General features: G+C 40.3%; 1 protein-coding gene across 2 annotated transcripts; it reads right to left on the bottom strand.

Moving 5' to 3' along the window:
* Nucleotides 1-627: 627 nt before the first annotated feature.
* On the bottom strand, nt 628-12,202 carry LOC120728207 (tyrosine-protein kinase STYK1-like). 2 transcript variants are annotated; one of them, XM_040023019.1, is made up of 10 exons: nt 12,088-12,202; nt 8,513-8,571; nt 4,877-5,134; nt 4,532-4,769; nt 4,170-4,351; nt 3,428-3,508; nt 2,747-2,955; nt 2,521-2,561; nt 1,890-1,986; nt 628-1,224 (listed from the first exon to the last, which is right to left on the bottom strand). In XM_040023019.1, exons 3-10 carry the CDS (start codon nt 4,877-4,879, stop codon nt 1,029-1,031), a joined length of 1,047 nt encoding a protein of 348 aa, XP_039878953.1. In that variant the 5' UTR covers nt 4,880-5,134; nt 8,513-8,571; nt 12,088-12,202; the 3' UTR covers nt 628-1,028. The 2 variants fall into 2 exon arrangements, with proteins under 2 accessions (XP_039878953.1, XP_039878954.1); XM_040023020.1 differs by lacking the exon at nt 12,088-12,202 and adding an exon at nt 11,441-11,556.
* Nucleotides 12,203-14,387: the final 2,185 nt, after the last annotated feature.

Below are 14,387 nucleotides of genomic sequence, written 5' to 3' on the forward strand. Positions count from 1 at the left end.
CGGGCATAAACCGGTCCGTGGCACAAAAAAGGTTGGGGACCGCTGTGATAAACTATAGACTGTAAATGAAAAATGAATGTAGTCATGATGTCATACGATCACAGTAGCTACAGCCATTTTAAAGGCTCCGTGGTTAGTTTTGGCTTCAGCCATGTGGCTGTTTCGGAGTCGGTAGAGACCATGTTGGGCCCATACAGTAGTTTGGCTTTAACAAGTTGTGTTGATAAACCTTACAGCTCATGATTCTAACCTAACAGGCTTATGTGCAAAAACACATATTTTTAGGTTCTGATATTTTATTTTATTATATAGAACACCTGAAATAGAACTGGTTTGAATCTATAAGGTGCTTTTTCCCAATAGCAGTTGAAAATGCATTATTCTTCAGATAATTCAATTGAAATAAATAAAGGTTGTGGGCACATCCACAGTACAAAAACAGTTGTGAGGTCCACGGCACTGACTCCAGTTAGCAGAGGTGAGGTCTAAGAAACACAAACTGGCCACAGCTGCCTGTGTTAGCACACCTCTCAATCAGGAACGCATGCACCCAGCTCCAGTTTCCAGGTGGATGACTTGAATAAAGAAACAATACCTCTATGTGCACCTTTCTTTTTTTTTTCTTTCTTCTTTCTTGTGCTGGTCACACATGCCTCCTATATCAGTGGCAGTTTTGTGCTAGTCTTTTTGCATCCTTTGCATCACTACAGGTCAGGGGTTTAATCTAGAGATCAAGTAGGAGCTGGCCTCATCGATAAAATTAAAGCATGCATTACATTTTTAAAAAAAAAAATATTTTTATATCTCTTGACAATAATTTTGACAGAATAAATGTATTTTTTACACTGAATATATTATTCTTTAAAATATAAAGTGTTTGTGCCATGCACGTTTTCCTACAATCCTACCAAATACAAAAACGTTATAAACAACAATTATAATGTGCACGTTTCTGCGAGAGTTCTTGCACCAGTCCTCGGTCCTTCATGAAAATCGGCGTGCCACCACCTCTGATAATAACCAGCCAATCAGAGCACAGCATAGTTGTACGCCTCTGCAAACCCCGCCTCTCTCAAGTATTTCTCGAATATGAATGGCTCAGTCACTCTGAGAGCTGTCCGCCCATTGGCTGAGCTCTCCCCGGCTTTCAGCATTCTAATCAGCTCCGACGTGGAGAGCCGGCTCTTGGCCTTGAAGTGGCAGCATGACCTGATAATGGAGTACCTACACCAGCGTGAAAACAGAAAACAACTGTGAAACCGGATGCATACGAATACTGGTATGAAAAACTGATAGCTAACAATAATATTTCCACTGAGACGTCGGAAAATAGGTAACAAAAATGGAAAGAAGTGTGACCACAAGCTAGTAAAACTGGAAGAAGCAGGTAAAAGTATCGTGTCTGTAGGGATAAATTATCCCTAAAGATTAACTGAAATGTTTAAACTAAATGGAAATAGATTCAATGACCATAGAAAACGTTAAAAAAAATTGTTAAAAGGCTACAATGATGCAAAATATGCAAATATTGTAGTAAATGTATGAATGATACAGGGCTAAAACATTCAGGTTCTGCTTCTGATTATTAGTATACAGCCAAAGTTTACCAAGCAGACCCTAACGCTGACTGTTCAGACGTGTGAGACTGTAAAAGAAGATGCACTCAAAAATAAATTAATTTGCTGATTGATGGTGTAAGGGTGGGTAGGTGGAGGCAGCCTAGTGTAGGCACACCTGAACGAAAAGACTGGATTCTTTTTTTCAACCCACATGGGGGGAAACAAAGCTCAGAAACGTCTCCTAAACAGTCACGGGCTAAAGGTTGGACATCTTTGTATAAGCTGATGATTAGTGAGTGATGCAAACTGCTGGTCTGCTGTTGCTCTTACAGTGAGTTGGAGCAGGTGTCCGGTCGTTTGAGGTGACTCCCTCTTTGGAGATGCTGCAGAAGTTCAGACGACGGGACCTGAGCAAATGGTGGGTCACCTGAAAGGTTGGAGTATACAATCTTAGAGCACACTCACTGACCATGTCAGCCAGTGTTGTGCCAAAAAAAGTGATTTCCATTGTTTGGGTTTTTTAATGTGTGTATTGATCAAGAGACTTTAGTGAACAGGATTTATAAATAAATTTAGTTTAATACATTTATCTATTCTTAAAATAACTGTTTTTGCAAAAAGGACTGTTTTCCAGTCATTTTTGGCCCCTACAGGAATGTTGTCTGTGTTTTAAGGTGACTTGATATCATTCATGGGGGACACACTGACATGTGTTTCATACATTATAGGCCAGAAAGTCATTTATAGAAGTCTAAATATGGGAAATCACTTTTTAGCATAACACCAGTATTGAATTATGAGAAACACACTTGTATATCAGATTTAGAAAATTTCTGTCCACCCAAAACTCCAGTAAAAGGAGAGAGACTATAAAATCCTTACATGTCACAGAACTAATGGGGAATTTCATCACCCTTTAATTTTCTTTTTTCTTTAAAAAAAAAGAAAGAAGGATACTTGCCTAATGTGACCATTTCATAGATGAGGATGCCAAAGGACCATCTGTTAGAAAAGTTCAAGAATGGCATGTCAGTTTTCTTGCTCTTCCTTTTACCTTACTGAGTGTAAACATAGTGAAATGTGCTGTTAGTGCAATAGTTTGTACTTCTAGCATCCAGGGACATGAATCAGTCTTTGACAACTCTGTCCATTGACGGGGATCTTTTATTCTCACAGAGGACACTCACACGTCACTGCTCTTAGTGATGGGTCTCATGGCCAGCACTTCAGGCGCCTGCCACTTCTTAGTTACTGTATCTTCTTCCGTTGAACTGCCCTGGGTTCTCCTGCGGTGGGCCGGGCCGAACCCCCACAGCTTAGCTGTCATGTCTCCACCAACCAGAACGCTGCGGGCTCCCACGTTGCCATGGATACAGTTCTGACTGTGCAGGTAGTCCTAGAAGATGTTCAGACAATTTCAGAGTTAGTGAGCACGAGGGCCTTTAGGAGATGTCCATTACTACAAATACATAAATAAAATGAATAAAACCATAAGCCAGACTTCATAACATTAACATCCAGCGCTTAGGGGCTGAATGTTTGCTTAGTTAACTTCTGATTTCTCAGTGAAGTCCAGTCTGTCCCGGCTCAAATTTGGGTGTAAAAATGTGATTTCTATGTAATGTTTTTAGTTTGAACAAGTTTTTGGCACATTTCTAAAATATGTGTTTTCTTGTTCTTATGAATGCATCTCAGATATATGTGTTTTGCACTGTGTGTAATAATTTATACTGTATTTATGCTTTCACTGAATCCACAGTTGTAGTTGCTGTTTTTAAAGTGCTTTACAAATAAAGTTTTCTTGGGAAGTATTTCGCTCAAAGATCGTGAAGCAGACTGTTGGAAGGGCAGACGGCTGTTTAACCAACCAGAGCAGAGGCCACTTGTGCTGCCATGGTGAAGATCCTCTTCTCTGTCATGTCACAAGAAGGCTGTAAACCTGAGTTATCCTTCAGTGGGAGAAAGATGTAAATGTGTCAGACTCGTTACATTCAGAAAGTAGACATGTTATTATAAACAATCAGTCTTAGTGAGTATTCACTTTGAAAGCTCTGAGATCTTTCCTCTCTCTTTATGGATGTTCATAATTAGCTCCTATCCTAAACCGTACACCAATAGACGAGGACAGACAGACTGTAACTGTCAGGTTATTCAAATCTTTTCAGAAACAGCTTACGTTGCACTATACTGCCCCTCACAGGCAGATGGCTGTAATTACTTCAGTCATGATTAAGTTCATAAGCTAAACATTATCCTTCTATATAATATGTGATTAATATTGTATTTATCCCGTTTACTATGTTTAGTTGGTATAGTGTTTTTTATGTTTAACCTCAAAAGCTTTTCAGCCAAACTCTTGGGTTGAATGATGTATTTTACCATTAAACTGTGACTTAATTTATTTTTCTTGTTTTGTTGCTCAATTAGCAATTTTAAACTTGAGAAACCATTACATTATAATTTGGAACTAAATACTATGTTATTGTTTTATGTTTAATTGTGTTATTGATCCTTTTACTTTGCATGCACTGTGGCAATTCTTGTTACTACACTGTAAACTTTACTCCCAGAGCATGCTCAGCGTCATGAATAACTAATAGGTTGCACTACCTGTCTGCATCTCCACAGGAAGCCCAGCAGGTCTCTCTGCTGTAGCTCTTCCACCACCATGACTAAAGGCGACTGCGCTGACATAACGCCGAGCAGCGCAGGTATGAAGGGATGCGGCCCCAATCCAGACACAAAGGAAGCAAACCCCAAAAACTTCTGTTTCTCACTGCTGGTGGCTGTTTCTGGGAAAAATAAATATTTGATAACAGAGTTAGACTTAACATTTCCAGTTACTGTCAATAATTTATCATTTTTGACTTTGAAAAGCATTTTGGACACAAAAAACGGAAAACCCTTGTTTGTAAGCCATTTTGCAGGTATACTTTGCAAAACCAAAACTTGGTTCAAGCAGCTCAGTTTACCTTTCAGCACCCTCAGCACGACGTTCTTGTTGTCCGTGCGTGCTCTGTAGAAGTTGACTGTGTCATTAGGGTGGATGGAGAAAGTCTGCGGCAGTGCAGCAACCTGGCTGAAGGCTTCATGATGCCTTTCTGTGGACCTCTGTGGTGCTACAGCCATCGTTGGCCTGACATTCTGCCTGCACTTGTGTAACAGACATTGGCAGCTCTTCATGTTCCAGTGGGTTGATGCCAGGGGGCGCTGTTTAAGGAAAGAACAGTGGACATTAAGCAGATGTGCATGTAAAGATGAAAAAAGTTAAAATATTGATTAAATGTGCACAAAGAGACTTCTGTATGCTGGCTCACCATCAATGCCCTGCAGATGAGATCTGTGGTGTTGGTGGTTGGTGCGATGACTGTGGTGGTGGTTGGTGCTATGCTGTTGCTGGTGATGCCTCTCTGTCTGTCTGTGTGATGAGCTGTGGTAGTGCTGGGCCGTTCTGACCCGTGTCCGATTACGATCACAGCAATACCTCAGTATAAACAGGGGCACTAAGGTGACCAGGGTGCCGAAGAGCAGCAGCGCGGGGACGATAATAACTTCCACCTGATGTTCTTTTATCGCTTAGAGGGAAACACAGGAGATCATGTGTAAATTTCAGGTCGAATATGCACTTGTTTATTAGACTTGCAGTTTCCTCGTTGCACTGTAGAAGAGGGTGTGCAGGTTTACTTTTGCTGTTAAGCTCAGGGCATGTTAACAGGTTAAGTATGTTGGCTGTTACACCTCCTGCTGATAGAAAAGTCTACCTAGACAGTGCATCATTTTCCATTTACGCCTACGTGAAATGTTGGTATTCAGCTAAACAAGACTGTAATTTGACGAAGCGGCTTTCACCATCGATCTGTCTATTTTAAAGATAGAAGCTTGGGAAGTGGAAAACAAAGCTTGGGCGCTTCATTTATCCCTGATATGATAACGAGGTTACATTATTTCAGGGCATGCAGGCATAGAGTAATGTGATTGTTGTGTTTTGGCTTTGCTTTCTATTGCTGGCCTAACTGGCTGATAACCAGCAGCGTTTCCCACAGATCTGGATTCTTTAGTGGGGTCAAGCAGGTATTGTGGGAAAGGCAGGACCTTTCCCACAATACCTGTTCATTCCCAGTATGATAAAAATAAACCTTTTTATGAATTTGCTGCTGGCAGCAGCAGTCATGGTGAGTCTGGTGTAGAAGTTTGTGAATCAACTCTCCACCTGCTTTAAGTTGTTGTTCAGCAGACCTCCAGAGCACAACCAGGACTAATTGTCACTGATCTAGCAGATATGAAAACCTAACAGTGGAAGAGCCAGGGTCAGCTGAACTAAAGTAATAAAATTTTCACAATCAGAGTGTGGAGATTGTCCACCTCGATGACATCATCCTGCTATATTGGTATTGATACACCATAGATGGCAAGTGAAGTGTAAAAGGCAAGTCTCCTGCTATACTGTCCCATCGGGCTGTGGTTAGATAGTAAAACTGGTTTCGACTAACTGGAATGAGTCACTCTGTGGCATCTGGAAAGTTCAAAGAGCATGCATTCTTTGAGTCCATGCATTTTGATTAGAGCTAATGAACAAATTAATTTTGATAGCTGTGAGAAATTCAACTCGTTATTGAGCTAGTTGATTGCATCAGATCTTTAATTTTAGCTCTGGCTCCACTCCCTTCCTTTTTAACCCACATATAACATCAACACAGTGATCGTTAACTGTAGTAATCATTAATCCATCACGGTTGATGTTGAAATCTTGAGCTTAAGCCTTGTTTGTTTTAGATCTGCAGAGCTTTCAAAAGCCCTGCCCTTTTTTTTTTTTTATGTTGTTTGGCATTCATGTGTTAGATTTGGGGGCTCAGCCTTCCACTGATGTTTTCACTGTTTAAGCTCTACCTGCTTTTTCCACCTGCTTTAACCTTTAACCCACGTTGTTAGAAAGAGCAAACTGGAATGTAAAACTACTGGTACATATAGTCTCTATTACATTCTTAGGTGTGGTGAAAGCCTTACAGAGTACCATAAATCATTTCCTGTCATTTTCATGAAAGGGCTTTTTATTAGCTTGAGCTTTTACCATTTCCATGTTTACCAACCCATCACATCGCCCCATTCTCATTCTGTTCTATTGAGAGTCAAACAAAGACTGAGCTCATATGGAAAGTTTCTGAGGTTTTGTCAGAGGGTTTTTTGCATTTTATTTTATTTACCTGAACAGTCAGGTGCCTGCCCTGCCTGAGCCTGGTTATGCTGGGGTTGCTTCCTGTTAAAAGGGAGTTTTTATTGTCAGGGCTTCCTCCAGAACGCTCTAGTGTCTTTACCTTGTCGTATAAAGTGCCTTTAAGTCCCTTTGTTGTGATTTATTGTTGTATAAATGAACCTGAATTGAATTGAACTGAATCTACAAGAAGAATCTGCATTTTATTTCTTCTGTTTTAGTAGTTGGAGATAAAACCACAGGACTTGACCATAGAAAGTTAAGGAAACACAGAACATTATGGTAGGCTCTAAAAAACAGTGAGCAAAACAATATATAATCTGTGGTAAAAAAAAAAAAAAATACATTCTTGTCCAGTAATGAACTGTGAGATCACACAGGATTTCCAGCAGTATTGATGAGTCACCACCCATTAATAACTTCTTTCTGTCTCCACACATCACATGACCAAATTACCAAAATCACACTTCAAACCTGTTTCCAGTAAGTTGGAACGCTGTGTAAACAGAATAGATTGCAATCATTTGCCCGTACATCAAATGTTGACCCAGTTACCATGTGATGAAAAGTATATTCACACGTTCAACTGCTTGTTAACACAGATAGTGTGTGCACTCAGGTGTTGTGATGTTCAAACTGAGCACCGGGATGGGTGAGTGAACATGATGTGGTCATTGATGCTGGTCTGAATATGTCAGGAACTACTGATATGCAGAAGACTGCAGCTAAAAACAGAAAACTGAGGCTACAGTTGACCTGGGCTTACCAAAACTTGGTAATAGAAAATTGGAAAGATGCTGCCTGGTCTGATCAGTCTTGATTTCTGCTGCAACATTCAGATGGTACGGTCAGAATTTGGCATAAAGAGCATGAAAACATGCATCTGGCCTGCCGTGTATTAACGGTTCAGGCCTCTGATGGTAGTGTCATGGTAGTGTCATGGTGTGGGGATATTTTCTTGCCAAACTGATCAGGCCCTTAGTACCAGCTGAGCATCACTTAAATTCTACAGCCTGCCAGAGTATTGCTGCTGACCATCTCCATCCATTTAAAAACAGTGCACTCTTCTTCTGACGGCTGCTTCGAGCAGGATAATGCACCATGTGACAAAACTCAGATCATCTCAAATTAGTTTCTTCAACATCTCAACGAGTTCAGTGAATTGAAATGCTCTCCACAGCCACCAGACAATAGAGCACTACTGGGATCATGAACATGCAGCCAGTAAATCTGCAGCCTGATGCTGTCATGTCAACATGGAGCAAAATCTCTGAAGAGCACTTTGTTGAATCTTTGCCTCGAAGAACTGAGGCTGTTCTAAAGGAAAAATGGGGTTCAATACAGGACTAACAAGGCATGCCTAATAAAGTGGCCAGTGAATAGATGGAGTAGATGTTCATATTCACAATATATTTCCAAAAATTTGTGACTGGGCTGAAAAGGAGCAGAAAATGTGATCAAACACATGAAAAAACTATTTAGATGCACATTAAATTTTGGGTTTCTTAGATACTGAGTTTCAGGTTTCAACTCAATCAAGTACAAGATAAGCTGTTAAGTTGGTGTCATTAAAGTCAAAAGTTCATAATAAACAAGATGTCTGGAGTAGAATAATTTGTAAGGTCACATAAGCTTAATAGAAGCGTCTATGTGATCGCCCGAGAGAAGAACTGAAAGGTCCAGGTGGGAGAGATTGTTCAAGGAGGAAGCAAAGGAAAGAAATAAGTAGGATTGGAGCACTTACTGCACAGGGTGTCGTTCGATGCACACACAGTAACGTTTGTAGAGCTGGATGATGACATGCTGGAGAGGGAAAGCAGAAGACAGATCAACGTTACTATGAGCTCGATATCTGTGCTCAGCAGCAACCTGAAATCCTCACAGCTTACACAGTCACTCAGCTAGTGACTGTATGAACAGTGAAGTTCAGTCCAGCAGGACACACACCCACAGACATACAGACTGTTAGTGATCAACGTTAGCAAATCAATTCAATATTGACTTTGGCCTTTTATTCCATCTAGATTCACATAACAAATATTAGCAGTGACCTTTTAATCTGGACTAACAGAGCAAATACACCAGGGTGTGCTTGGTGAACGTGTGGTGCTGACCAGCTATTGGTTACAACGATAATGGAGAGAGCAGATGTCATTATAGCCATCAACTAGCAGTGACCCGAAACCCATAAAAGCCTCATGACGTACAGCAGCCGGTTCGACTAATTCAATCACACAGGTGGTATAAAAAACGTCTTTAATTTGAAATGGTAAATGGCCTGTATTTGTATAGCGCTTTACTAGTCCCTAAGGACCCAAAGCGCTTTACACATTCAGTCATCCACACATTCACACACACATTCACACACACATTCACACACTGGTGATGGCAGCTACATTGTATTTTTTTTTTCTCTATCTTTCTTCTTTTCTTTTTTTCTCTATCTTTCTTCTTTTCTCTCTCTCTTTTGTAGATTGAATTTACCCTTTGCACTACATCAGAAATGTAAAGCTCATGTCATCACTTTATCCACAGGTGTCTGGCCACTCCTGCACTCCGTTCTATCCCTGTAGATCATGTAAATTTATGGTTACGTGCATTGCCTCTCCTAAAGGTCCTCAGCACGATTTATGCACCCTGCTTTATGTTGCCGATGATAGGAAGAGAAAGCGCAAGACAAATAAGCCTGTGAAAAAAATGATGCAGTGGAAAAAAAAAAAAAGGGAAAGAGAGAGGGTGTGAATGAGGTGACAGGATAGTGTTTAAATATATTGGATATTATATCTGCCATTCACTCATGCAAGCATGAGGCTACATTGTAGCCACAGCCACGCTGAACATTTTATTAAAACCAGAGTCTTTCAAATATTATTCATCTGAAGGTGGCTCTGTACAAGAAAAATCATCATCGTCATCTTTATTTATAAAGCACTTTAAAAGAAACCACAACTGATGCAAAGTGCTGTCCATTGGAACTAAATAATACAATTACTTAAACAAAAACTAAATAAAGGAAAAAAGTAAAATAACTAATTAGTTAATAGATCATTTAATTACAAGAAACAGTGTCCCGCTGAGGCCAAAAGCCAAAGAATAAAAATGGGTTTCAAAACGTGTTTTAAAAGTTGACAGTGAAGGAAAAAATGGGAAAACAAATACTGATGTAAAGCACAACACTAAAGAGGAAATGTGAGATCTGAATGAAAACATTTGCAGTATATGTCTCTGCAAATGTCTCCCATGCACGTTTGACTGCACGTATTTGCATGTGATGGCTGTTCATTCCCAGTACGATTACAGTGCTATTGGGTCATAAATGGACCGTGTGGGATTCAGACACACACTTCTACAACCTTTTTCTTCTCAGGGAAGCACACTCTCCTGTTTGTTTAATTTGTTTAGCAAATATAGACATGAGTGTTTCACACTTGGCGCCTGATGTTCAGGTCATCACAAGAAGAGCAGCATTATTTACTCACAGATGCGATAAAGTCATCAAGCAAATAAAACCTAATCACATGACTCGGGGATTAAAGTCACTCAGGTCACGATATTGGAAACAAAAACTTCTTTCTGCAGAGAGATGCTTAAAACAGGTTATTCCAAAAACACAACCTCGTTCAACAAGTTTGAATAATCCTGTTTGTAGCAGATGAACAAAAATCAGCTTATCTTAAATTGCTTAAAAGTTCAACAGTTGTCCGTAATTATGGTTGTTGTTATATAAATTTGTGAAATTAGTCTCATGGTTTTCTCAGTAGTGCCATAAAACAGACTTTTGAACACTGCTGAGACTGTTTTTAGATTGCTGACCGTAACTTAAAGCTACAGTTTTGTTTCTGGTTTGGTTTCTATCTGCAAACTATTGGATCAAGAGTTTCCAATGTGTGGTTGGGGGGTCAGTGGCATCACTTGGTAACCAGGAAAGCTTTGTTCATGAGTCTGAAGCTGTCAGAGAAGACTGCGCCATACAAATCATCTGATAGTTACTTTGTTTTCTTTCGAAGAAGCACAAAAATGGTCAAAGGAGCTTGCAAAGAAAAGCGTCTGGACTTCTTTAAGTTGCTTGAAGACGTTTCACCTCTCATCCGAGAAGCTTCTTCAGTTCTAAGGTCAAATGGTGGAGAGTCCCAGATTTAAACCTCCTTTCACACCTTGGCTCAGGCGATTAGAGGATCATCAGGGGGCCTTTTTGTCCCTCTGTGGGGGGAAACTCCCACTAGGTTTAAATCTGGGACTCCCCACCATTTGACCTTAGAACTGAAGAAGCTTCTCGGATGAGAGGTGAAACGTCTTCAAGCAACTTAAAGAAGTCCAGACGCTTTTCTTTGCAAGCTCCTTTGACTACGATGACCTGGATGACTGAGAACCTTCACAGACAAGCACAAAAATGCTAAAAATATAAATATGAAAAAAGGATCAACGATCCTGTGAGCAGAGATACTACAAACACTAAGTGTATGATGTTTACATCATAGTGCGGCACTCAATCGTGATATGTATGAAGTTATTAACATCTCAAATGAGTTGTACAGTATGACTTGTTAATATAAACCAGTACTTCATGTCACCATATTGAATGTATTTCTGAATGGAGAGGATTGTTTGAGAAGTTTCCTTTAAAGTCTTCTAAGTCAAATAATGTTTGTTTAAAAATAACACGCGTGCCTACCTTTTTCTTTTCAGTCAAACAGCAGTTTCAGCACCACAGGCTGCCGTGGTGAAGCAATGGGATCAAAACCATCAACTGCGACTGATCTAAAGGTACGTGTGCTTGTTCAGGTTCTGTAAATGAAATGTCATCCTCATCCATCAGAGCTTATTACTGACTGACTGCTGCTGTGACACATGCACGCACACACCCTTACAGAGACACACTGGTATGTGGTAAGCATTTTTAAAAGGCAGAACATGCATGCACACATATGCGTGCACGCACAGTCTCTGTAACTTGTGTCAGTGTCACTAAACCAGTTTGTCTGCATTGTTCTGTCATAGTCACACACTATGACAAAAACCAAAACACGCCTGCACGCACAACAAAAGGCTCTGCCATCTCTCTATACACACATGCACAGTGAGAACAAACAGGAAAAAATTTAAGACACACACACACATATGTGCAAATGCTAGTGCACAAAAATTAAGGCATCAGAACACGTAGCCGGTGTACTAAATTTACAGTGATGTGAAACTTCTTGTTCAGTCTTCAATTTAAAAGGAAAGAGAAATCAAGCCTCAAATTAAAAATCTGACCACTGTTTAATATCATTTCATTTTATTTAGTATGTTAGTCTGACATATATATTTGAATCTTACCTGCTGGTTGACTCTCTGGTGCTGTGTACGTATCAGATTCTGGATGCTTCTTGTATCCAAAGCATGTAGTTTTGTCCTTAGTCCCATATAAGCTACGAAACAAATACAAATCCTCCGTTTTCATGGTTTCCTGAAGTATGGAGAGAAATCCACACACAGACACATTTCCATTGAAGACATCAGTGAAGGTAGGATCTGTGTTTCAGTTCTCTCACTTGTGACTTTTCTCCAGTCTTTCTCTCTCAGTCTCTCTGCCTCAGGTTAGCCACACCCACCACCGACACTTTTTCTTTCTCAGCTTTATCACCTGCACATAGTCTGCAGTCAGTGTTGTATTTGTTTTTGTGTGTCACTGCTCATGTTTTCTCTCTGTGTATGTGTGTATGTGTTAGCTGGGTGGATTTATTAGCTGACAAACTTGGAGTTTTCCAGTTGGTGGAAATGCATAATAACTTTTATTCCATCAGCTGCAGAAAAACTGGACTACATAGCAAACAGTCTGTTTAATTGCAGACTTGGCCTGCAGTTAAATGTAGTAGTTTATTTACATATTAAACAGGCAACTCTCAACTTGATCACACCTTTCCACTCTGTTTGGAAAGGTGTGATCAAGTGTGGTTAGTTTGCACTTGTTAAAGCAGCTGTGTCTGTCCCATATGATCCATTCTGTGTGGTCCAAGCACAAAACACAGCAGAGCTTTCTCACCAGTGCTTCTGCGGGACTAATGCAAAGATGCACACTGGGGAGTTATTTTAACCCTTCCAACACAAATCCTGGTTTAGCAGCTGTAATTAGAGCAAATAGGTGGAGTTAAATCAACCAAAAAGCTAATCTGGTATTAATTAGTGACATTTCCTCTTTGTTTTTCTTTAGGCCTACACTTCAGATGAAACAAAAAGTTGAGCAAAGTAAACCACATGCAGATCCATTTTGAAGAGGCCTGAAGTCTGAGTAGGAACAAACATATCCACGGCACACTCGAATATTTGCAGCTTTTGTGTGAAAGCCTGTGTGAAGTGTCATTGTAGTGGCCTTGCTATTGAAGGCCACAGGTTTAATCCTTCTTGATTTTCCACTTTTACCTTCCTTTAGGAGCACGGTGAAACTGCCGTGGCTGTTTTGGTTTCAACCATCATGGAAATCTGTCCTGGTGCTCTCACTGCACTGCTGTCTCTGGTTTCAACCTGCACAAGTTCATCAGGGCAACACAGAGGTAACCAGCACTACATATTGTGTGCCACACCTCAGCGTATGTTGTTGCTGTTTAGGCTTTTTTATGTTTAAGACACAAGCAAAGATTTTATGTTTTGCTTGAGTTGTTTAAAGGTTTCTGATTGTGTTGTTCTGTGTGTTTCTTTTAGCTGCTTCTGTTCTGAGAAAGAACTTTTGATATTGTTTACATTTCTGAGGTTTTGCTTAATCATGATTGTTGTTCTGTTAGGCAGCCCATCTGTTGCTTCAGTCACTATTTCTTTGTTTTCCACCTCTAGTATGCATTTGAATTCTGCAAATGTGTGTTTGAAAGCAGATTACTTCACTGTCTGAAGCTTGATTTGTAGCACAGCATTAAATATTACACCCCACATGCTGTAACCTGTGCTGTAGCCTGACATACACGCTCCAAGAAAAGCAGCTACATGTACACAAAACAGATTATTATGTACACCTGATTATTACAAGGGTAATGCCCCTGCATCCATTTTCTTAATTGCTTATCCAAGTTAGGGTCCCGGGAGGCCTGGAGTTCTTGTTGTCATAGAGCTGGACAGGTTGGCAGTGCGTCACAGGGATCATGCAGAGAGAAATTATAGCAGCAATGGCTAATATTTTTAAAAATGTAGACATACACTCATCTGCACTTTTAGGCTTTTAGACCCCCATTTACCTTCAGAACTGCATCAGTTTTTCCACAGCATAGATCATGTGAATCTCCGATGTGTTTTCCAGTCTCCTATTGTCCAGTTTTGGTGAGCCTATATGAATTGTATGAGTTTCCTGTTCTTAGCTGACAGGAATGGTACCGTGTGGTCTGCAGCTGTAGCTGTGCTCCCTGGTTAAATACCTGCTTACCTTTGTTGTAACAAATGGTTATTTGAGCTCCTGTTGCTCTCCTGTAAAGTTGAACCAGTCTGGGCATGTTTTCTGACATCAGCAGGGTATTTTTCACCCAGAGCTGGTCATCTTTACGTCACTGCCTGAATGCACCGAGTTGCTGCCGTGAAACTCGCAGTTTAGATATTTGCATTGACAATCAAGTTTACAGGCATGTCTAACAAACTCACTTGTCCCTCATTTTCAT

Source organism: Simochromis diagramma, unplaced genomic scaffold, assembly GCF_900408965.1.
Source record: "Simochromis diagramma unplaced genomic scaffold, fSimDia1.1 OVJJ01000307.1, whole genome shotgun sequence".
NCBI lineage: Eukaryota > Metazoa > Chordata > Actinopteri > Cichliformes > Cichlidae > Simochromis > Simochromis diagramma.

Bases quoted from the DNA above. Each gene is read 5' to 3' on its own strand.
- LOC120728207 (XM_040023019.1), bottom strand. The intron at 2,562-2,746 runs GTGAGTGTCCTC...CTTTTCTAACAG, and splicing joins ATCACTAAGAGCAGTGACGT to ATGGTCCTTTGGCATCCTCA. The intron at 1,225-1,889 runs GTAAGAGCAACA...ACGCTGGTGTAG, and splicing joins GACACCTGCTCCAACTCACT to GTACTCCATTATCAGGTCAT.